Raw genomic sequence first — 22,803 nt, 5'->3', positions numbered from 1 at the left:
CCACCTCAGACGTGTGGAAGCGATGGGACAGGAATGGCAGGCTCAGGTGCGGTGTCCAGTGCCTGGGCGCACGACCTCCTGGCTACAAGTGATCTGAGACTCACAGCGCCCCCCAGGATCTCCTCGAAATTCCTTTACTGTTTTAATGGTCCCGAGAGCTCGATCTGGTGCAGTCCCGTTCCTCATGTGTCCAGGCATGGCCTGCTTGACAGGAGTGTCCGACGGAGGGAACAAGGTAGGAACCCTGCAGTACAGTTGCGGGTGTACCGGCACCTGGGGGAAGATGTCATGGTTCTACATGGGTGGGGCTCCGCCACCGGCATTCAGCATAAAATTCGGCAAGCTATTCTCCGTTCCTCTGCGCAACATCCAGAGCATGCACCCCCGGGTTCGGAAATGGGGTGGCTGTCTCCATGGACATCCACTAGCCCCAGTTCATGCCAGCTGCTTGAGGGGTCGCCGCGCCGCGGCCGGCCTGCAGCCCCGCCCGAGGCCGATGGCCTCCAGCTGAGCCAGCTTCTCCTTGGGTAGCTGCGTGTCGGGGTGGACCTGGAGATCCACCCAGGCCGCCAGCTGGGGGTCCACGGAGGGCAGCTCGGATGCCTGGTGGGTTTTTGGGTGCGGGGGGAGCAGGTGGGTGTGATCCTTCCAATGCATCAAGGGGCAATGCAAATCGCCACAGAGTGTGTCAGCTCGTGCAGGGTGAAAGTTCCTGACCACCTGCGCCCCCAACTGCATCGCAGCACCACCTCTCGACGCACAAAATCCGCCCCTTTACCCCATCCTTCCACCCACCCGGAGCGGCGTGGTCCAGGAGGATAGGACGAGCCACCTGCTGAGCATGGCATCCCACTCCAGGTCCTCAGCGCTCCTGCCCTCCCCCTCCCCGACGCCCAAACCCCTGAGCAGGGCGGCCTGCGCAGGTGGCAGCAGGCCCAGCGTGCCCAGCGCCCGCTGCCGCCGGAGCCAGAGCCGGGCCTCGCGCGACGGGGTGAGACCCCGCGCCGCCGCCGCCAGCCTCCCCCGCCAGGCCTGCAGCGCGGCATCCTCGGCTTCGCCCTCCGCCCGCGCCTCGCCTGCCTCCAGCACCCAGGACAGGTCCAGGAAGGCGAGGAAGCGCCGCTGCGCGGGGGACAGCACGCCCTCGCGGTACGCGGCCAGCACCGAGCGCGCCCAGCGCACCACCGCCATTCTGCGGCTGCCGCCCTGGGCGCTGCGCCCGGCGCCGGGCGCAGCGCGCGTGGACCCCGTCCAGGCCTGGGAGGGGCCCGCCAGCGGGCCCTCCTTCCCCTCCTGCCTCAGGCCAGGGCTTGCGACGGAGGCCCACCGCTCTGCGCCCCCGGGGAGAGCGATGTCAGCGGTGCCCAAGAAGGCGGCCGCGTCGACGGCGGCCTGCTGCCAGTCGCGTGAGGACATGGCCCCGCCGACGTCCAGATCCACGCCGGAGACGTGCAGCAGCTCCGCGCGGGCGCGGTCCAGGCGCCCGCGCGCCCACAGCCAGCGCTGGCGGGAGAGCCAGAAGCCGAGTCCGGGGTCGAGCACCGCATCGGAGGCGGCCAGCCGCCGTGCTGTCATGTGGGAGGTCCAGGAGGCGCTCGGGGGGGTGGGCAAGGGGGTGGCGGGGTGGGGTGAATGGGAGCCGGGGTGGGAGGCGGGGTACGGCGGGGCCGGCGACGCGCCGGGGTACGCGCGCCGCGCTCGCCCCGCCTCCTCGCCGGGGCGGGCCTTGGGCGGGCGGCCCAGCTTCGGCTGGTCTAGGCCCTTGGGCAGGGCGCCAGGGGATGTGACCACACCCTGGCTCATCCTCTGGTGCTCGATGTGGTACAGGAGCTGCCCAAACTTGCTCAACCAGACGTAGTCGGGGTGAGAGGTGGACTGCGGGGGCAAAGGGGTGGCCATCCTCAGGAGACCAGCACGTTCAGGAGGAGACGAACGATATCATTATTGCAATTGCCCTTCTACCTGCATGATCCCTTGCACATCGGCATTGCAACCCACAATGGCACGATAACCACTGCGTTGCAGCCTAAAATCTCACCGTGGGGTGCCACTGGATGTTCAGGATTTCAAACCTCTGGAGCGCAGACTGCGGCAGGATGCGCCGCCTGTGGTACTCCCGCTGCAGGATGAGCCACCTGGCCAGCTCCAATCCTGATTGGGGGGGTCAGTTGATGAGTGATATGCGACGTGCAAGGGTTGCAAAGGACGTGACCCACAAGCTAAAAAGAGTGAGAGTGGCAATGGATCAGCAAAAGCATCCGATGTGTCAGGCAGCGCCGCGGCATCACCGCACCACCACCTACCCTGACTGCCCCCAAAGCAGCTCCATCCCAGGCCTAGCCAGGGGAAGGGCCGCTGCTGCCCTCGGTGCCAGAGAATCAGCTCGAAGAGCTGAAGGGAAAAGGGGGACGAGGGCGCATTGTGACACACAGGCCATAGCCCATCTGTCAATACCCATTCAATGCGCATGGAAAGAGGTCAGGGCGCTTCTGGACATGCCAGCGCTGCCTTTGTCAGCAACACCCAGACTCCCTCCCATACCCAGCACACACACGGGGCACGAACCTGGTCAAAATGCACCTCCCACTCCTCGGTCAGCTGGGCAACCTCCCCAAACTCAAAGCCCAGCGATTGCAGGAGCAGCAACCGGTCGTGCGAGAGCTGGTTGGTGCAGCGCAGGAGCCGCTGCCTCCTCACCCACGGTCCCAGGTCAGGGCTGGCCTCATACCTCTGCACGCAGGAAGAGAGTGGGAGGATTTGAATAAGCCAGCGACGGCATCCTGGGGCCCCTAGTGGACAGACACACGCGATTTAGCCAAGCATGCACAGGCCAAGTCTCGCACCAGGGGCACTTGGCAGTGACCGTGCGTGTAGATGAAGGCCGCCAGCTCGACCGCGCGCCGATCCCAGCGATCCCCTGTCGTGGGCTTGCAGAGCATGACCAGGGGGAAGCGGGAGAAGACGGCGCCCACGCCCTCTGGCCCTGCGTCGGGGGAAAGCAGGCTGATGGAGCGACCCGCAGGGAAGGACAGGGGGGGTGGGAAGGACCAACACACAGTCCGTGATGAGCTCTAGCGCGCAGCACAGACCACTATCCTTGTACATAGTAACCGTGCAATTTTTGCTCTGGCGCAGGCCATTGATGTCAAGGTGCAACACCGTGACATGCACCGTGCCAACGCGCGGCCAAGCCTTGCCCCAATGCTCACCTGGCGCGATATGGCACGAGGACTGGAGGTAGTCAGACACGATCTGCACGTTCCTGCGGAGGCGGGAGTAGCGCCGCCTGTCCACCAGGGGCCTGCCGTTGGGAGTCACCCTCCATGCCACCGCAACCCGAACGCAGCGTGTCACTTCGGCGAGGGGAACTCCAAAGGAGAGCAGGGACTCCTCCAGTGCGCCGGGCTGAGTCAAGGGAGCAGGCATGGTTGTTGGTGAATGTATGTGTGGATGTAGTAGTAGGTAGGTGGTGCATGGGAGGGTACAGTCCCTTGCAGCAGCCTTCTCCTGCCCCACACTGGGTAGCTGCTGATGCTGGTTGCAGACGCCGAGGGAGGACCCCTGCCAGCGTGACATGAGACCTGGTCCGCTAGATTGTCAGTTCAACCATGCACTCACATTGCCCAAGTCAAGGAGCCTGCCCGGAAGTGCTCACCGTGTCCTCTTCTTTGCTTTGCACCGGCCAGTGCTTGGCAGCGGGACTCACAGGCCGACGCTCTACATGCAGGTGAGGGAGGATCTCTTCGCCCCAGCCCTCTCCCCTGCGCTCCAAGCAGACCACCAGCTCCGTCTGGTCACTTCGCGACGCATCTTCCTTTTTCACCACGGGCTTGCTCGCGGGCAGGGCGGGGCGGCCGTCCCAGGGACGGCTGGCGGGCTGGTGCATGGAAAATCCATGCATGGGGGCTGTGCGGGTGTAGGCACCCGTGCGGCTTGGGCCCACGCGGACGTCGGAAACCATACAAAAGCGCTTAAACTGCACTCTTTGATGGACAACACCCGATCCGGCGCCATGTAATGTTAAGGCCCTGTCCGCCAAGCCGTTCATGGAGTTCATGGGCCGCCCGGACAGCCAATCAGTTACACGGGCCGAGTCTCTATCTATACAAACCGCTGCGCCTATCACCTTTCCATTATAATTTAAAATGCTACTGGCCTGCCGGAGTCTGGGATTTGTTTCGTCGGTGCCATGCTGTGCTGCTGGGAGTCGATCTGCTCTGATAGCCAATTAGATTGTCCCCGCGCGCAGAATCCTGCACACCGAGACTGGGGACCACCCACGGCCTTGTCTAGGGGATGAATAGACCAACAAAGCCAGCTGGTCGAGCATAAAAAGAGCGTATCCCGAGAGCAAGTAATGATAGGGTCACTCCCTGGCATGGTGCCTTGGGCGGAAATTCTTCAGGGGACCACACAGGCTTGCCCATGGCCGCTGCCTCTTCGCCATGCGACTAACAAGTTTCGGGCCTCACATCGATGCACGTACCCATGGCCCACGACCTTTTGTGTATACAATTCCAAGCCCTTGGGCGGATATCTTCTTGACTGTGGATAAGAGCTTTTGTATTCTTCTGCTTCAAGATTTCATCTGAACCACCCAACTGGCAGGACAAACCATACGAGGAAAACTGTCAAAGGCAGAGGGAGGGGATGCAAGCTTGTACACAGGAGATATTCTCTAGATGATATACGCTGAAATATTAATTCTATCATCCCCTCATGTTCAATGGTATAGATTTGGCATGGGCGACGTATAATCCTCTGCATACTCCTCCTGCCAGTCCTCGTCTTCCAGCTTCTTCAAGGTCAGAAACGTGTCTGTTCCATACCCTTGAATGGAGCGGACTTCTAAGTCGCCACCTGTGCGTGATGGCCAGGAAGTCTTGAAGAAGAGCTGGCAAAGAGGGGGTTGCAGGGCTTCTCTCCAACGCGTGGGGTCCCCAAACGGGGTGCCATGGTGTCATGCTATAGACCACCCAGCCAACCCCACCTCCTGCCCCATCCTCGGCTGACGTACCAAAGTATCGCGCATAGAGACGTGAAAGGGGGAGTCCGAACCCCAAGCCCCCCATCCTGAAGCGGTTGCCGCTGGTCACCGGTATCTGGGCAACCGACCAGCCCGCACCAAAGCTGGGGTCAAAGCCGAGCCCCTCAGTCCTCTCCACCCCATCAATCAGCTCCTTCCTGTGTATGGTCAGAGAGGAGCTTGGGCTACAGGCCCTCATCCAAGCAGCAAGCCTAATAAAACCTCCAACAGCATTTGCGACATCCGACCCTCCCTCTCACCCCATGGTGGTAAATCCAAACTCCCAAATCCTGTCCACCAGCGGCTGGGGGATGCCACCCCCCTCGTCAGACACCCTGGGTTGAGTGCGGGGATGGTTGCACGTGAGGATTGGGCAATGCCACCCCGCATGCGCACGGAGGCAAGCATGAGAGCAGGAGCGGAGCACAAGTCCACCGCCAGGCACACACACCTCAGCGTGACCTGCCCCTCGCCGCTGCAGATGCGGGCGTGGATGGCAGGGAGCCGGCGCTCCAGGGCGCTGTGCGCGCTTTGCTGCAGGTGCCGCTCCACCACCGCACGGCTGGAGTTCTTCAGCACCTCGTACACCATGTAGTCAAAGTGGGAGGGGACGTAGGGGATGGTCAGCCGTTTGTCCCCGGTGATGACGACGTCGGGCGCCAGGCCGTATGTCTCATTGCAGACCTGTGAGGGGAGGATAAGGGGGCCTGTAGCCGCGCAGAAGCAAACTGTGTGTGCCATGGATCCAATGCGTTCATCTCCCTGCCAATGAGGGATGCCCGATGTCCTGTTGTGCCTCCTCAGGCTGTTGATGGCGAGTTCAATGCAGGATGCCAATGGCCAGAGTCTACCCCTAAAAAAAGGCTAAGAACCATACGAAGACAGCACCCACCTGCCGGCAGCGCTGCCCTGCAAAGTCCACACCCTCGGCCACGCTCATGTTGGTGCAGATGACCCCGACGTACCCCGGCCGCCCCTGGTTTAGGTACATATGCTGCTCGGCCAGCGTGCGGCGGCTGATGCGGCTGCGCAGCATGTTCTCCAGGAAGCTGCGGGGAAGTTGAGGATCGGGGGAGGGGGGGCCCTCTGTCGGTGGGGTGCTGTGTGGGGCAAGGTGCCGCTGTGACCCCTGGTCCAGGGGTCACAGCGCATGCACGATTGCCTGTTGAACGGGGTGTGCAGTGCAGAGGAGACGCGCAAATAGCCTCTGGCATGCAGGGTGTCGCCAGTCCCATCCTCATCGGGGCAATTCGATTCGGGGTGCAAAGGTTGTGTCATGTGCCCCATGGCATGCTTCGACATTGGGCGCAATCCACAGTCCCCCCTCCCTGCCTCACGGGTCGAGGTGGAGCCGCTCGCCGACGAGGGGCCGGGACCTGACCTCACGCAGTCCGGTGGCCAGGTAATCCAGCATGGGCGCTGCACAGGGTGGGGCGAGCGGCTCTGATTGATACGGAGTGGCACAGCCGGAACCTGGATGACGAGCAGGTGCAGGCGACGGAGAGGCTGCTCCGTTAATCCCTACATTGGTCATCTCCTCCCCCAACCCCAACCCCTTCCTCCATACACGAAAACACACCATGATCGTCCACCAGGCGCTTGAGCAGGGCGGTGAACTCCTCGTTCTGCGCGAGGCTGGTGACGGGGGGGACGGCCAGCAAGGTCTGCAGGGTGTGAAAGTAGGCGGTGTACACGCGGTGGATGTGGGGGTTGGTCACCACCAGGTGAGGGAGGAGCTGGAGGTCCAGCAGGCGGCGCGCCAGGCGCTTGGGCAGCTCCTCCTGCACGAAGCGGGCGCTGGCGATCCTGCAGGCAGGGCCCTTCAGGGTGTCGCGCCCCATGTCCAGCATCCCCCGAAGGGTCAGCTGCACGATCGGCTGACGGGCATACTGCGCGCATGGAGAGGGGGCAGAGTGTAGGGGAAGGTGGCTTGGCGGCGCCAGTCTGGAAGGGCTGGCCTGTGATCCAGCCAGCAGGACACCGCCCTCCGCAGAGGCCCATGCTGCATGCATGCACGCCATGCTCGAGCCCAGGTCGCCTGCTAGCGAACTTCGAGGCCATGATGCGCAACATCCATGGTCCCTGGAAGCCTCCTCCCAGCGCACGTTCTCAATTGTGCTGTCGTAAAAGGAGTCCCGGACCTCCGACTCCTTGGGCCCGGGTGTCTCCGTCCAGACCCCACGAACAGCCCACCTCCCAGCTATGCCATGTGCTGGGCGCAGGAGTGCCAATGAAAGGCTCGGCATGCATCTCAGCATGGCCAGAGGCCGACGTCGAAGGGCCAATCGTCCCGTTGGGCTCCCTAGTGCAGGCGGTGCGTATCGCTCACGAGGGCAGAGCACCTTTGCATGGGCGCAGCCTCTGCCTCAATCCGGCAATAATAGAATGCTTATGAATATCATGGTTGGACGGGAGGATGTGATACGTGGGAGTACTAAATGCCTGGAAATCGACCGAGTCGATGTTCCGGAGCGCTTGGGCCGCCGTGACTTGTGTGTCGGGAGTTGTTCTCCAGGCAAAGTTGGAGGGTTCAGAGCAGGAACTGCTCAGATACGTAACAGAAACAAGGCAAATCCTTGGAGTTGGAAAAATACTATAGAGGAATCGATTTCAGGGAATGAGGAAGAGGAAGACGGATCCACACCTGTATGAGCGCTTCCCAAATTCTCCACAGCACATGGGTATATGCAACGTAACACTGCTCACTGAGGGCCTCTTCTCTTGTTAAAGACCCTGTCTGGATCGAGGTAGGCAGATGGATCCTCTACCACAAGGTAAGCACCGGTTGGCTCTCTCCTGCACAAATGGCAGTGCTGGGAGTCTGAGTGCCACGGAATGAGGTAAGGAGGCTAGTTTGGGGGCACCATATCTTGGCACAACCTTGGCCATCTCACTCATGGAGGCATTGGCTGCAAAATATGGACCTCGGCAAGCAAACGAAGCACACAGCCGCAATGTGCATGCAGAACGCAATCCGGTGAACAATTTCTCCCACTAAGAATCCATGCCTCACCCCTCCTCTGACGCTAGGCACGCTCTGAAATTCCTCCAAGCCGGCTGGATCTTGGCAGAGAGCTCGAAGGTGACCAGGGACTGCGCAGGTTGTGGAATAAGCACCGGTCTGAACATTTAGGTGTACTGCATTATCTCAACCTGCTCAGCCGCACCAGTTCAGGAAGTCACAGGGTAAACCATAGCGACGACAAAGATATACTGACCTGTATGAGATCCTCCAAGCGAGCATTGCACCGGTGTGGCTGAGGCTTCCTCGTGCCATTTACCGGCGAAGGCTCCTCGGCAGGCGCTTCCATATCCGCCAAGTTTTGCCAGGATGCGAAGAGAGGCTCCAATCTGTTTACTTCTGCTGTCAGAAGCTCATCGGCGAGTTGATCGACTCGGAAGGCTTGAATGTATTGCGGAGGTTGTAATAGTCGAGCCTGATGTCACACAGCGCGCAACGCAGCGCCCGCCCAACACATCCAGCTCCGTCTCGAGCACCTTGCATGTGTCGCAAGACTGTTGCTTTCTCAAGGTCTCATGGAGTAAATCTCACATGGTGTCACATTCTGTTTCATACGTACATCAAAGTCCCTATTGAAGCTCCAGCATCAACCTGTGTGCATGCCGACCGGGTGCATAGTAGTCCTGTGGGAGTTGATGGAGGACCAGCAATCAGGCAGGCAGTCACAGCCTGGGGCACAGCACCGACGCGGTGTGCTTATCTTGATACAGGGTAGCACCTGAGTTCCGGGATCACGACACTCACGCCACACAGGGAAGGCCTTGCCTGCAGGAAAGCATCCTCCTTGAATCCAGACGCCTTGTACAGAGCGAGTGCCGGCTCATTCACGGCGGCGACATGCAAGGAGAAGGTGCTGATACGGCGGGCGCGCTGTAGCTCACGGGTCACATGTTGAATGAGCCTCTTGGCATGCCCAGCCCGCCTGTGCAGCGGGCAGACAGCCAGCCGTGCAATGTGGGCTGCCAAGCTGTGTATGCTGTATAACATGTACGCCAACACCTGTTGCGCGTCAGTGAAGCGGCTGTGCAGGGCTGATGAGGCACTCGTTGCCGTGTTGTGCGATGCATGCATCTCACAGCGGCCGCCTGGCCAGCAAAGCTGGACCTGCAACAGCAACCACACTCACATGCTGATCCGCGTGCGTTGTCATGCATATGATGAAGGTGTTCCTCCGTCGTAGCTCCAGCGCCATGTCCCCTACGCGTGGTGGGTCGCGTGAAAGCTGGTAGTAGATACATGAACCCCAGAGTGCGCCGTCACAAGCCTGAAGCCGGCTGCTGATCTGTCTTTTGACCCTCGGAGCAACCCACTATGCCGCGCACACACCTCTCCAGGAGTCTGCCTTGGAGAAGCATTTCTTCTCAAGGGCTATAACCTGTTTGTACACCGCATCAGTTTCGGATCGGCACTGCACGAATCGATACCCTTCACACATGGCTACGTGAGCTGACTCGCGCTCGAAAAGCAAAGTCTCATCTCGTAGCACCTCGAAATGTTCAAGGCAAACAGGTCGACAGCTTGCAATATCCTCACCGATAAACCCCGACGAATGCGACAGATGCAGGCTTCATGCGGACCTCTTCGCGGAGTGAAGGACCGCCAACACTGCACGTGACAAGCTGAGCCTCCGATGATAAGTTCTCACAAAAATAGCAATGCATGAAGTATCATTCATCACTGTCCTGCTATTCGATGGGCGCCCCAGCAAGCGAGTCCATATCATTGCTCGTGCATGGGGGCCCTGTTCATTCAAGTTGGTATGTGCAGACCGCTGCTCTGTGGTATTCCTGCTCGCGTCGCCCCAGCGCGAGAATGCTAAGATTGCGCACAGGCGCCCCTCAAACCTGCGGCGCATCGTGCGGCGCGTGCTCCGCCAGGTGCTGGAGGAACAGCGCCTGCAGCAGGAGGGCCATCGCCCCTGACAGCAGCGCTGCAGCGGAGCAGACCGCGGCGGCCGCCGCCCACGGCAGGGCAGCGCTCGCGAGGCGGTGGGACAGCCCCCTTCCGTCACGGCAGTCGCCGCCGTTCAGCACGCCGATGCTGGGGTGACAGCGCAGAAAGAGCGCCAGCGCCTGGGCCACCACCCCCTCCCCGAACTTGCGGGCCAGGAGCGGGCAGTCCCTGCCCAGCGGGGCGAAACCCGCGGCGCGGCGCGCGGCCGCGGCGATGTCCTCCGGGGATGGCGCCGGGTCCTGGCCCAGCTGCAGGAAGCCGCCACGCACAGACCGGTTCTCCCGCTCGCCGTGCGCGCACTGGGCTAGGGAAGAGCGCCGCACGGCGGCCAGCAGGCCCAACCGTATGTCCCCTGGCGGAATGTGGGCAGCCAGGGTAGGGCAGTGAGGGTTCTTCGATCCCGCACCGGGAAGAGCAACAGGTGCCGAGTACTGGGAAGAATTGCAAGATCCGGTGATGATGACCAGGCAGATATCCCAGCCTCGATCCGGCGGCACAGCACAGAATGACACATTCGCTCCAGTCATGCTCACATCGAGTGTACTCGTATGGGTGTGGGGAGTACTTGTCCGCCCTCCGGTCCCAGTTGGCGTCTGGTGCAGGCGCGGGCAGGAGGGAGAGGAGGTATGTATGAGTCGTTGCGGGGCCTGAAGGGCACCTGGCATGTGTATCACCCCGCACAGAAGTCCATGGAACAGGGCCAGGCTCCATGGGGAATGGCTACCCAACAGCTTCTCACCAGTGGTACTCCCCGAACAGTCCGTCTCATTGTCCAGTCCATGGACAGCCAGGAGGGTGGGTATGTAGTGCTCGTCTAGAAAGGGGGAATGGGAAAGGAGGCCGTGAAAGATGAGCCTTGGCCGAGCACCAGCGTCAGGTTTGCTGGTGCAGGGCTCGGTGTGTGGAGGCCACGAGGGTTAGTTCCCCTCTGTCCCAGCCCACAGTAAGTCCCAGGCGTCGCCGGCCATGCTCCTGGCCACCGGCCCCGCAGGAAACCGTGCATGTGCTTCCTCAGCCGCCGCTGCTCCACCCACCAGAGTAGCAGACGCGGAACGTCCTCCACTCCGGCACCCAGCTGGGGCGGCAGTGCTGCTGGAACTGGGCCTCCACCTCCACATCTGCGACCACCAACCTCGCGTGGACGCGGCTCAGGGCAAACCACTGCCAGGACTTGCGCCAGTGATGCAGCTTGAGCGAGGCGCTCTCGAACTCGGGCACCCACCGCTGGTCGGCCGCGCGGTACCAGTGGCTCTCGTTGCAGGCATTCAAGCTGCTTTTTGGGCTGGACAGCAGCTGTTTGGAAAGAGGCGGGAGGGCCATGGGTGAGAGGCGGCAAGGCAGCCTGAGCGGCATGCTTTCTGGCTTTACAGGCCACCTCTGCAGCCGGCGATGCATGTGCTGGGTGAGAGAGGGGCCTGTTGCTGCAGCTGGATCACAGCCCAGAATTCCGCCGGCCCTGCCTGATCCCTTACACAAGCCCTCACTACAGCGTGATGAGGTTGCTCTGGTACACACTTCCCCCATGAGATGTGCCCCCACCCCTTCCACCCCCACCCCCTCCCCCACCCCGCCTCTACCTGGCGATACACCATGTGGGGACTGTACATGGGCAGCGTGGTCTCACTGACCAGCAGGAACTTGGCGTTCAGCGGCTCCTCCAGCGCCCTGCCCAGCAGCGCCTTGGTGGCGGTCACTAGGCTGTGCCCGCCCCACTCCGCCTCCACCCTGTCGTCGGGCGCCAGCTCGGTGCCGTGGAACAGAGACCCGGGCCTGTACCCTGGGGACGCGCCCCTCCGCGAGTGCACGTACAGCGTGAACAGGTGCTGCCGGGCCAGGCTGGGGTGCAGACCGGGCGTGGGGTCGGTGGGGCAGGCTGGGAGCGCCCCCTCCTCGGCCACAGCGGCGGGGAGCAGCCCCGCCAGCTGGTCCAGCCAGGCCGTCCAGGTCACCTCGTGCGGCATGGGACCCCGCACCAGGAACAACAGGGCCACCTGAGGCGTGTTTGGGGTGTGTGTTTGGGGGGGGGTCTAGAGGTTGAGCATGGGACTGGGCATGCAGCGAACCCAGGGGTGGATGTGGGTGTGGGAGGACCCGTGGCACACAGTTTTGGCAGACAAAGACCCTACCCCACAGAGCACCAGATTGGATGCCACAGGGGCCACTCCCGGGGCAGGCATGCTCCCTGCGGCAAAACCCAGAGGAGCAGCCACAAATCCATGTGCATGCCGGGCCGCTTTACCTGGGGCAGGGCCAAGCTGCGCGCACAGTCAGACGCACGGGAGAGGAGGCCCGGGAACGTGTAATTCCCGGCCTCTGCCCCAGCCTCTATGTCGCGACGGGAGGCCTGGCGGACCAGACGCTGCGCCCTGTCCAGCTGCCGCGTGTCCAGGGTGAATGCACACCAGGCTCCCAGCAGCACCGCCCCTACCAGCACGGCTGCCAGGCCCTTCCATTTCCAGTTCCGGTTGCAGGGCTTGGGGGAGGGGCCAGGATTTGGCAGGGGCAATGAGGTGGCCTCAGGCGTCCGCCCCGCAGGTCGCAGGGAGAGCTGGGACCCGCTTCGCCCCAGGGACTTCAACTTGGAGTGGATCATGAGGAGATCAGGACAGGTGCCATGTTTGGGAAGTGGGTGGAGCTGGTCTTGGTGTGAACCACATGCTCAGACTTCGGCGACAAGGCCTCGGAGGATTCAAGTTTATGGTGAGGTGAAGTTTTGGCTGACGTCGGGTGCGATGTACCACATTAAATCTTTACCTAAACTGCCTTCTCATTGCATTAGCAGTCCTACAATGGATCTGGCTGCCATCATCTGGCGGAATTTTGATGCTCATGGCCGGATGCGCCTCCCCCCTCGTCTGCACAGCACGCACCAGGGCGAAGGCCACACTTGATCATCGCAGCCTGCACTGCATTCACTGGAGCCGACACGGGAGCTCGGCATGGCATTGCAGCAGTGTCGAATGATTCATTGTACGGCTCGCTGAACCGTCGTTAATTTGAGGCCGTGCCCAGGGTGATGGCGGACGACGAGTTTGAGGCCCTGTACGGCACGAGCCCCGCCCCTGCTCCGGGAGCGCCAATTCACCAAGCCAGCTCGAGGATTTCAGCAGAAATTCGTGCTCCGAAGGATGATGGTGATCTTTTCGATCAGCTCTACGGCGCTCCAGCACCCCCCGACGAAGCCACCACATGCACAGGCACGGCCGGCTTGGGGCGGGACTAGGGATGCTATTGAGCTTGTAGAGTCGGTGTCTTGCCCCATCTTCCCGCGCCTTGGACTCCGATCGACGATGTGCACCTGCTGATCGGTTGCTATATGCTCCTACTGCCCACCTAAGTCACAGCAGGAACCACATGGGCGCAAGAGGATCCCTCCCCAAGCTCAAAGGGCGATGCGCAAGCGCCGCCGCCGCTTCCAGTGCCGGAGGAGGGGGAGGACAGCGACGATGACCTCATGATCACACTGGACGAGAATGCGACCGCATACGAGCCGGCTGCGCCACGATACACAACCCAGAGTGGGGTCATCCCAGGCGTCGGGCCTCCCGCGGGGGCGCACAGCTTTCGCGATCATCCCGCGACCAAGCACGAGGCGCCAGAGGTCCCTGGTCTCTTCCCATCCAGCGCTCCCCCCACGTACAACCAGGGTTATGGGGTCCAGCCAAACAGGCCAGCCATTGGGGGAGTGCCGCGCAGTGCGATCCCAGGTCTGGGTGGGGGCCCCGCCCAGCGCGGGTGGCAGAGTGCCAATGCCCCAAATGCGGGTGAGCGTCTCTGTGCAGAGGTTTTGGTGACGGTGTGTGCTGCTCTGCTGGCTGGCAGTGTCGAAAAGCCAATGCTGTCTGGGCTGGCACTCGGGGAGGGAACCTGAGGAGCAGGAGGGCATGAAGAGGCACAGCATGTGGCCAGCCATTGCCCAAGGAATACCCCTCAATCCTGCCGGCAACAGGATTGCCCACAGAGGAGCCTGCCTTCCAGTCTGAGGCAAAGCCTGGCCAGCCCATCAAACTTCCAGGGCAGGTGCGGACCGAGGCTGGGGTGGGAGGGTGCACATTGGCCCACCCCTCCATGCAGGCTGGGATGGCTGCGATCTACAGGACAGCGACGCCGTAGCCACCGTCGCATAGCAGATGTCTGTGGGCTGCAGGCTGTTGTCGCCACTTCCGTGCCAGAGTATGTTGAGCGGGGCCTTTTCTTCGCCACTCTTGTGTCAGCCTCTTGCCTCCTCGACACAGACGCGGGTAACGGCCGAGGAGTATCGCGAGTTCCTGTCCCTTGGTCACGGCGAGATCTTCTCCCTGGACATTGATCGTGTTGTTGATGCACCGTGGAGGTGAGGGAGTCTGGACTGACATGTGCGCTTGGCCACTTTGGCAAATCAAGAGGGCTGGGCTGCGGGAGCTTGCCTCCGACAAATGGTCCGGACCGGCCTCCCCTGCCACGCGCAGCAAACTCAAGAAGGCATCACTTTCTCTGCGCCCTGTGTAGGATCCCGGGCATTGATCCTTCTGACTTTTTCAACTACGGCCTGAATCAGAGGACGTGGAAGGAGTACACTGCCCGCATAGAGAAGTTTCGCCAAGAGTTCACCATGCAGGTGGGGTGCTCGTGCCTTGCCGGCGCAGAGAGAGGACGAGGATGGCCCTGGGACGGACCGGGCGACTCGCGCCCTGGTCTAATGTCATCTTTCATGCAGGGTCCCCCCCGTCCTTGACCACCATCAGACCCCAACTTGTCGACCTCCTCACAGAACCGGATCCAGACCCTGGATCAGGCCCTGCCCGGCCGGCAGGAAGCCACTGGCGCCACGCGGTACCCCAAGTCTGCCCCATCAGCAGCGAGCAGCGTCGCAGAGGCGATGTACCGGGCCTCTGTGACCAGCGAGAGGCCGGCGGTGAGGGAAGGGGGAGCCAGGAAGCGTGGAGGAAAATATGCAGGGTCTGATGTGAGTGCATCGCCCAGCTTCCAGATGGGCACTTGGTTTAGGCATTGGACGCCTTTGCCGGATGGCATCCCTATCTTGGGTCTTCTGCAGCTCCTCGGCTGTGCAGCTGCACCACCCAGCTGCCCTCAGCCGGGGCTGGAGCTCAACATGCGACCTGCCGTCCCTTCCCACACGCTTCCACTCCATCCTTGCCCGCGTCCCTGCAGCGTGTCACCCATGGGCGCTCCGGCAGTCCCTGGGACCACATCATCGTGCTGACGGATGGGTTGCTGCCCCCAGACCCCGCACCTGTCCGCACACAGGCGGCAGGCGCGCCACAGGGGCCGAGTCCCGCCCCCAGCGCAGGCGCCAAGCCCAACAGGCAAGGCCAAGACGCTGCCAAGGGGGGGCCGAGCCCTGCTGCGGCGCCGGGCGTGCCGCCCGGGCCCAGCGCACCAGAGCTGGCTGCTGCCAGGGCGCCCCCCTCGTTGCCAGGGCCGCCGCCGCCAGGTGCGCCCCCACCCCCGACAGGTGCCCAGCCCCGGATCAAGCCCCCTCCGCCCCCCGGCTCCCCCAAGCGGCAGCTGGACGTCCGGCACCTACCGTCCCCCAGTCTGATGCCTGCCCCTGCGCCCGTGGAGGGAGCGCCCGCCCTCCTTGCCAGCATGCTGCCGCCTCCATTCTCGCTGCCACCCAACTTCCCGCAGCCCTTCCTGAGCTCCAACCCAGGTGGGGGTACGGGGGAGGGAGGAGGGGTGCGCTTGGGGGTACACCAACAGCTTATGCGCGGTCTCGCAGGGCTGGCGCTCTATCTTGTGCGCTCCAGCCTCGCAAGTATCCTGAGCCACCCCCGTCTCCGGTGGTGCAGGGAAGACGGCCCAACCGCGCGCTGCCGCCAGGGAGCGCGGCAGTGACCGCCGAGACACGGAGCGAGATGAGGCACCCGCCGAGGGTCGGCGCGACGGCGGCCGTCCCAGGTCACCTGGAGCGGACCGACAGGAGGACAGGCGCGAGGGGGGAGTGGGAAGGGGAAAGGGATGTGCGCCCGTGTACCTTGCACTCATGCTTCCCACGTGCGAGTCCTTGCACGCATGCTTCCCACGCGCGAGTCCTTGCACCCATGCTTCCCACGCTCGACTCGCCCGCCCCGACCCTGTGCTCCCCACAGGCGCGACTTCCGATTCAGGGAGCGGGAGAGGGAGGACTGGCATGGTGGCTGGCCTGCGCATGCCGAGGCTGCCCGGGGTGCCTGGTGAGACGGGGCTCATCGGATGCTGGTCTGTGGCCTGGCAAGCGTGAGGCCAGCGACCATGCGGCAGGTCTGGGCCATCACTGGGGCCTGCACTGCGCCCGCAGGCGTGCACCACCTCGCCACGCGACACCCAGTCCACTCTCCATCGTCCGTTGCAGGCACAGACAGCAGGATCGAGGGGCGCGCTCGCCGCATTCGCCCGCACGGGATAGACCATCAGAGGCACGTGGCCGCCAGCGTGACGACCGATCCACATCACCCAAGCGGGCCCGGCGTGCAGATTCCAGGTACAAACGTTGATTGGTCGTGAAAGAAGGATGTAAGGACTCAGGCGTGGCCCACTGCAGCGCAGCTTTGCACACATCCAGTACGCCGCCCCCCTGGCGGCCAGCACCATCTGTGCGGGGATGAGCTCCATGAGAACGCCCCGAGCTGCGGCTCCCCCTCAGGGAGCGGGCATGGTCGAGGCGGGGTGCGGGTGAGCGGACGCTCGACGAGGGCTACAGGGGACGACGATGAGGGGCCTGCGTCAGGTATGCATGAGGGCACCCCCTACCTGCTGCCAGAATGACGGCTGTGCTCTGCATGCACGTTGTGCTGAGTCCCACCTGTGTGCCGGGTGCTGTCTGCCGGCACAGCCCGCTCAAGGTCTGCTCGGCCGGTCAAGGCTTGAACTTCATGCTTGGATATACCCCTATGAGCAGAGTGTGAGTTGTCGCTGGGCTGCTGGGACCCTTGAACGTATCTAACGAGTGACTTTGCACTCGGTGATTGGATTTTCATCCTTCTGCCACACCTGCAATGTGATACGAGGTGGACCTGCCTAGATCCTCGCTGAGCCTGGTGTCCTACGTCTGACCTTGTACACGATGTTGTGCAGTACACCACACACTGGCTGAAAGAGGGGCAGTTGTCGGCCGCTGCTGGGTGAGGTATATACGCCGAACAACAGACGCGTTCGCGCCCTGCGTGGACATCTTCAGCGTCCAGCTCAAACCCTTGTGAGTTTAAACTGGACGTGGAGTAACACATGGCTAAAACGTAGAACCTCCTTCATACGGCGAATGGGACCGTTCGATTTGCATACAGCCCAACTCTCAACTCGGCAACCTAGGCAGGTCCGTGGAGCCAGTACAAAAATGTGGTCGCCACAGTGACCCTGAAGAGTCTTCAGCCAGTGCTTCGAGGTGGGTCGCTGTGATTATTCCGCTTAATGACTTGGTAATCATTTATGTGAACGTTGCGACGAGTTTGGGGCTTCGTATTCTTGACCGTCTCTGTCAGGACACCACAGGCAACGCATCCACCGGACGTTGGCTACCTTCTTGCATAGGCTTGACTTCTCACGGGAATACCCTTTCAATTATACGGGCGCCGGGTTGGGATGACGCCGCGGCGGTGTCAGCAGGTCGGATGTCGCCTTGCTGATCGTCGCTTGACGACCTGCCTCCTGGTGGGTGAAGGGAATGGGTGCCGCGCCATCTCAGAAGTATGCCAAAGACTCGTGCACAGCTCGTGCAAAGTGCTCGTATCTGTGGACCACCAGCTGCAATCTGCGTTGATCGAGCGCCTGGCTTCACTCGGCCTGCTCTGGGATGCCAATTTAGACCGCCGCCTCCTGCTCCCAACCATACCCTTCCCCGCTGCTCAGACCTCGGTGGCTGTGCTTTCTGTCTACTACTGGGCGGAGCTCCGACATGTCACCTGGTCAAAACCCAACCAGGACTCGGCAGCCCAGACACTCTCCGAAGACTTGGTGAACGAGCTGAACGCCCAGCGTGAGGCCTTCCTCGCTGGAGTGCAAAACACGACTGTCCAGAGCAATTGCAAGGCGGACAATACCTCCGAGTACCTACCCCGGCTCGTCGAGCACGGAACATGGCGCAGCGCGCACAGGCGCGACGCACCAAGTGTCACGCTCGTCACCCAGCTCTCCCTGGATCGGCTGGACATGCTGGACGGGCAGTGCGCGACGTACGCTGGCGTGATTGCTGCAGCACTCTACGTTCCCCTGGTCAGGGGAGAGGGGGTGGTGTCACCAGCCGCCAAGGATTATGATGGGGAGCCCCTTGCTGCGGCCTCCCGAGCCCTCTCGGACTTTCATAAGGCGATGGAGCATACGGGTGAGCAGGCACGGGGAGGTCAGCTCCTCTGTCCTTGCATTGCAGGGCTGTAGGGATCCTGCCGAGCATGCAGCAGTCCATCCGCACGCTCATTGTTTGCTCCCTCCAGCGTCCGCCTGCACTGCCCCAGCCCCCCACCTTTTGCCCCGTCCACATGCAGCTGCGTGCACCCTGGATCTGCAGCTGGTGGGCGAGGAGTTTGACACCAGGGCGGAGGCCGGGCTGTATCCCTTCAATGCCATCAGGAACAGAGCTCTGATGCTTGCCCAGACGGAGGCAAGCCGGGGGGCGGTGCGAGTATGAAGCAAGCAGGGATGCCTGCCCTGATGAATGTGCTGCAAGGACCGCGCCTGCTCCTTGCGGGGCCTCCGAGAGAGTGAGGCCCCAGCTCCCTATCAGATGTGCGAGGGACACCCATCGCCCCTTTCCAGATTGTGCTTCTGCTGGACGTGGACTTCATGCCCTCTTTCTTCCTCTCAGAGGAACTGCATGAGCAGGAGCAGTACACCAGGCTGCGCGAGCGGTTGCGCCAGGGCCGAGTGATGGTCCTCCCTGCCTTCGAGATGTCCCGGCAGGAGGACGGCAGGGAGGTGGTACACAAGCTTGCGCAAGGTGCCTCGATGGACAGGGAAGGATGCCCACGGCAGTGTGTGCGCTGGTTGCTCTCTGCATGTTTGTTGGACAGCACGCATGAGCAGTGCAAAGGGGCAGTTGCATTGGGGCAAAATCCAACCCCGTCATCCCCTGGCAGGCGGCAAGCCTGCACTGGCCAAGGCATACACCGGCGGACAGGTGGCCGGATTCCAGATCAAGCTGTGGAGCCGGGGTCACATGGTCACAGATTATACCAAGTGGTGGACCGCCACAGAGCCGTATGCCGTCACCTTCAAAAAGGCAAGCCGTTGTTGGCGCCTGTCGCCCAGGATGTCCATGATGCTCAGGAGAGGGGAACGTCCCCCTCCTTGCCAATCGGAAGGGGCATGAATCTGGTGCAGCAGGGCTATGCTCCAGAAACTACCTCCCTGATATGCGTGCAGATCATGATCCAACCCCTGTGCCTGCATTGCAGGGCTACGAGCCCTACATACTGGTCCTGCGAGAGCATGTTCCCTGGTATGACGAGCGTTTCCGTGGATATGGCAGAGACAAGATTGTGCACCTGATGCACCTGGCAGGTAAAATTTTGGGGAATGCAGCGTGATGGGGAGACTTCTGAACTGGGGCATGGGGTGCCTAGTGACTCGTGGACCAACTCATTGCACCTCCATGCGGCTGACTGTAGCACACAACCCCTCCTACCCCCTCGCTTCCCCCCAGCACTGGGCATGGCCTTCGACGTCCATCCCAGTCAGTATGTCATCCACATTCCCCATCCCAAAGCGCCGACCTACAGAGCAACAAAGCGCAGCAAGCAGTGGGACTATGTGCGTTTGGAGCGGAGAGGGAGGGGCATGGAACCCGTGGCCCTTCGCTTGCAGATGTCTCGTAGGGGGGAGCCTGGCGGAATTGCATTCGCGGTGGCAACCCAACATCTCTCCGTACGAGACTCTGGCAGCTCTGGCATGCGAGCCCTGTGCTCCCTTAGTCCTCTTACGCAGCAAATTGACATAGACTCCTCCACCTCCTCCTTCGTTGCAGCTCCACAACCTGTTTGCGGAGGTGCAAATAGACATCTCAACCGGAAACTGGACCCCGGTCACCTCGTTCGCTGATCTCTGCAGAGAGGTCGGGGCTCGTGATAGCCTTAAACCTGTATTGGCAAGATTGTCTGCTTCTATCGACGACTCGATATAATTGGTGATCCAAGCATCAGCTGTCGTTGGAACATGCCCTCGCCCCCTCCGGCCAACCCGAATCTGAGATATTCCTTCTCGCATCAACTGCCATCCTTCAAAAACCTACAGCTGCAAGAGTGGCTCTCCGTGTTCAATGGTTTATGTATGATCAAATCAGTCGTTTCTGGTGTCATGATAACACGGTAGAGGTTCTTGGAGATGTGAGATTGTCCGTTTCAGGGCCTCGACGTTGTCCGACCGCTAGGATTCACGTGATTAAGAATTCCCGTCCGGGCGGTACATAGTAGGCGAGAATGAGGCAGCATTGGGAGAGGCCAGAAACACCGGCAAGTCCTTTACCTTTACATTTTATGAGTACTCTTGGAAATCTATGTGCTCATAGCCCGTGAACCTTGGTGTGGGGGTAAGCCTTCCTCGGCGACCCACCTAAAGACTCAGGAGGCTCATGGACTCCGGGGGCTTGGTAGCTGCGTATCTGTCATGCTACAAGCGGCGCTGAGATTGTAGATTATAAATGAGAAGGGAGGATTCTTTCGTGGGAACACGAGGGCTGTGGTGGTGATCACGGTCTCAGTGCCTTGTCGCAAGTCTTGCGTCCGTCATGGTGAGTCGAAGTGACGCGGCCCGACCACTGCTTCGTTGTCAAGCGCGGGCAACCAATGGATACAGAGGTGCTTCTCAATTGAGCTTGATGACATGTTACTCGGCTAGGAGGGTCTATATCTCCTTCTTTCCGGTCTGAAGATTTCACTCAACAACCTCCCCCTCGCACCCACCATCCGGCCGCAATTGACAGATAATGTTCTGTTTGCTGCCTTCCGTGCGCTGGCGCCAGCAAATGCCCGGCCCCTTCTTCAGACACCACGCCTGGGGCCTGCTCCATCAGCGTGCCCACTTCATGAAACAAATCGACAAGCTCGAATTACTGGGCAGCTGCCGTGCGGGGCAGCCGCCCGAGGTCCTCCCCCAGCTCCAGCATTGAAACACCTGGCGCAGTGACCGGCTGCGCCAGCCACATGGCATCACCCTAGTCACCCAGGCCTCTGCAGGTCGACTCCACATGCTGTAAAATCAGTGCACCACCTACTCCGACGTCATCGCGGCAGCCGTGTATGTGTCTCTGTTGAATGGGCGTTTGCACGCACCCCAACACAGCACCCTGCATGGGCAAACAGTGGGCACTTTACGGAAAGCTGTGGCCGAGTTCCACTCCAGGATGGAAGCGGAAGGTGGGTTGACGCGGCTGTAGCGGTCAGGAGCTCGTGTTTAGACTGGGCTGGGCAATATTTCCACAGAGGCCTGTCATGATGCTGGGAATCCTGCATGGATTGGTGTGGCACCCTCCTGAGGCCGCAGGAGATAATTGTTTCTGCAGGACTGCCAGCATGCCTCCCTGACAGTCATGCTACAAAAGCAGAAGTCCTTGCTTAGTGAGTGTGTGTCACAAAAACGAACCTCTCTGAGCTCATCATCCCCTAGCCCTCCTCCCTCCCACTGCTGCCCAGGCAGCTGCATGCTGGACCTCACCCTGGTGGTACAAGATTTCGACGATGTGGTAGAGGCAGACTACTACACCTTCAACGCAGCCCGGAACCAAGCCCTCCGGCTGGCCTTGACTGAGGTGTGTTGGGAGGGAGACCTTGGACATGAATGGGGCGTGATGCAGGGTCACTGCCAACCTCCGTGGTTGTCCTTAAATGAAGTGACACCAAGCATTGCCCATGACTTCGTGCTATTTGCTGTAGCACCGCCATCCATACCTCACTCCTTGCACCCCAGGCTGTGCTGCTGTTGGACGTTGACTTCATCTTGTCAGCCTCTTTCCTTGAGGAGCTGCGCTCCCCTAACGCCTATGATAGCCTCATCTCTCACCTGCATCAGCACCGCCTCCTCATCATCCCAGCCTTTGAGACCAACACTGACGAGGAGGACGGGGAGATGCTGGCTAAATCTCTGGTGGCAGGTGCGTCTCCGCATCAATGGAACATGTGCCGAGGATGCAACGGTCGCCCCTCCTTTGCATGGAGCCCAGGGTGTCGCCCACATCACAGTTTCAGAGCGATTCGCGCAGCGAAAGAGCCCAGTGTCGCCCCCTTTCCTCTTGCTGTCACAAACTTCTATCAGAGGGCAAGGATGCTGCGGTGGACGCGTTTCTGTCAAACGAGACAGATGTCTTCCAGAGGAGGTGGTTTCCTGCAGGCCATGCCTCTGATAAGACCCTGGAGTGGATCGATAGCAGCCAAATCTTCAGCACGGAATACACAGAGGTGGGTTGTATTAAGGAGATGACTTGGACAGCGAGCCCAGTGCGAGTTGAACCAGCCTCAGCTCCTGCTAGGTTGCTTTGGACGTATGTCTGATGCCCCTGCACATACTGGGAGAGATGCTGGGCTTGGAGAATGCCTGGACGCTTGCCATGCACTCGTGACGTATCCACATTCACATCTCGATCTCTGCAGAACTACGAGCCATATGTGGTGATTCTGCGAAAGGATGTCGTATGGTATGACGAGCGCTTCAGAGGGTATGGCTGGGATAAAATCTTCCACATTCTCAGCCTTGCAGGTGAGGCTCGGGCACCGGCTGCCGTGGAGGGGATTGGGGTAGTATGTCGCATCAATGTCAGTTCCCATGGTTGCAGGTACTGTGATGCAGCAGCACCGCGCGATATGGCGAGATTTGGAGCCCAAGCCTTTGCGATGGACCC

The 22,803-nt window shown here is 61.2% G+C and overlaps 7 protein-coding genes across 7 annotated transcripts in view; 2 read left to right on the top strand and 5 right to left on the bottom strand.

Annotated features, from left to right (window-relative positions):
- Positions 1-435: 435 nt before the first annotated feature.
- On the bottom strand, positions 436-3,886 carry F751_3532 (hypothetical protein; the record flags this gene model as incomplete). Its single annotated transcript, XM_011403445.1, has 9 exons — positions 436-603; positions 796-1,568; positions 1,794-1,875; positions 2,039-2,151; positions 2,304-2,391; positions 2,566-2,730; positions 2,844-2,983; positions 3,210-3,405; positions 3,656-3,886. The coding sequence occupies 9 exons, from the start codon at positions 3,884-3,886 to the stop codon at positions 436-438; spliced, it is 1,956 nt and encodes a 651-aa protein (XP_011401747.1).
- An 837-nt stretch (positions 3,887-4,723) lies between these two features.
- On the bottom strand, positions 4,724-7,272 carry F751_3531 ([3-methyl-2-oxobutanoate dehydrogenase [lipoamide]] kinase, mitochondrial; the record flags this gene model as incomplete). Its single annotated transcript, XM_011403444.1, has 7 exons — positions 4,724-4,860; positions 4,991-5,184; positions 5,287-5,361; positions 5,478-5,710; positions 5,919-6,075; positions 6,364-6,445; positions 6,606-7,272. 7 exons carry the CDS (start codon positions 7,270-7,272, stop codon positions 4,724-4,726), a joined length of 1,545 nt encoding a protein of 514 aa, XP_011401746.1.
- A 1,197-nt stretch (positions 7,273-8,469) lies between these two features.
- Positions 8,470-9,240, bottom strand: F751_3530 (putative N-acetyltransferase; the record flags this gene model as incomplete). The annotated part of the gene is made up of 4 exons (XM_011403443.1): positions 8,470-8,524; positions 8,640-8,671; positions 8,814-9,047; positions 9,175-9,240. The coding sequence occupies 4 exons, from the start codon at positions 9,238-9,240 to the stop codon at positions 8,470-8,472; spliced, it is 387 nt and encodes a 128-aa protein (XP_011401745.1).
- A 646-nt stretch (positions 9,241-9,886) lies between these two features.
- On the bottom strand, positions 9,887-12,594 carry F751_3529 (hypothetical protein; the record flags this gene model as incomplete). Its single annotated transcript, XM_011403442.1, has 6 exons — positions 9,887-10,169; positions 10,275-10,353; positions 10,535-10,594; positions 11,036-11,294; positions 11,579-11,992; positions 12,241-12,594. The coding sequence occupies 6 exons, from the start codon at positions 12,592-12,594 to the stop codon at positions 9,887-9,889; spliced, it is 1,449 nt and encodes a 482-aa protein (XP_011401744.1).
- Positions 12,595-13,750: 1,156 nt separating this feature from the next.
- Positions 13,751-20,094, top strand: F751_3527 (Glycosyltransferase-like protein LARGE1; the record flags this gene model as incomplete). The annotated part of the gene is made up of 12 exons (XM_011403440.1): positions 13,751-13,765; positions 14,237-14,334; positions 14,490-14,598; positions 14,752-14,895; positions 15,153-15,236; positions 17,829-18,300; positions 18,461-18,591; positions 18,732-18,912; positions 19,052-19,179; positions 19,370-19,475; positions 19,618-19,724; positions 19,939-20,094. The coding sequence occupies 12 exons, from the start codon at positions 13,751-13,753 to the stop codon at positions 20,092-20,094; spliced, it is 1,731 nt and encodes a 576-aa protein (XP_011401742.1).
- On the bottom strand, positions 19,301-19,627 carry F751_3528 (hypothetical protein; the record flags this gene model as incomplete). Its single annotated transcript, XM_011403441.1, has 1 exon — positions 19,301-19,627. One exon carries the CDS (start codon positions 19,625-19,627, stop codon positions 19,301-19,303), a length of 327 nt encoding a protein of 108 aa, XP_011401743.1.
- Positions 20,095-21,312: 1,218 nt separating the features above from the next.
- F751_3526 (Glycosyltransferase-like protein gnt14) overlaps positions 21,313-22,803 on the top strand; it is a gene marked incomplete at both ends in the record, with an annotated part of 2,834 nt that continues 1,343 nt past the window's right edge. Inside the window, 5 exons of the mRNA XM_011403439.1 lie at positions 21,313-21,325; positions 21,602-21,717; positions 21,876-22,059; positions 22,221-22,363; positions 22,556-22,620. Coding sequence (XP_011401741.1) covers positions 21,313-21,325; positions 21,602-21,717; positions 21,876-22,059; positions 22,221-22,363; positions 22,556-22,620 — 521 coding nt within the window. The remainder of the gene's footprint in view (positions 21,326-21,601; positions 21,718-21,875; positions 22,060-22,220; positions 22,364-22,555; positions 22,621-22,803) is intronic.

The sequence above is a fragment of the Auxenochlorella protothecoides genome, assembly GCF_000733215.1.
Source record: "Auxenochlorella protothecoides strain 0710 unplaced genomic scaffold scaffold37, whole genome shotgun sequence".
Classification (NCBI taxonomy): domain Eukaryota; kingdom Viridiplantae; phylum Chlorophyta; class Trebouxiophyceae; order Chlorellales; family Chlorellaceae; genus Auxenochlorella; species Auxenochlorella protothecoides.
Note: the sequence above shows the minus strand (reverse complement) of the source record. Positions and strands in the feature narration are given on the sequence as shown.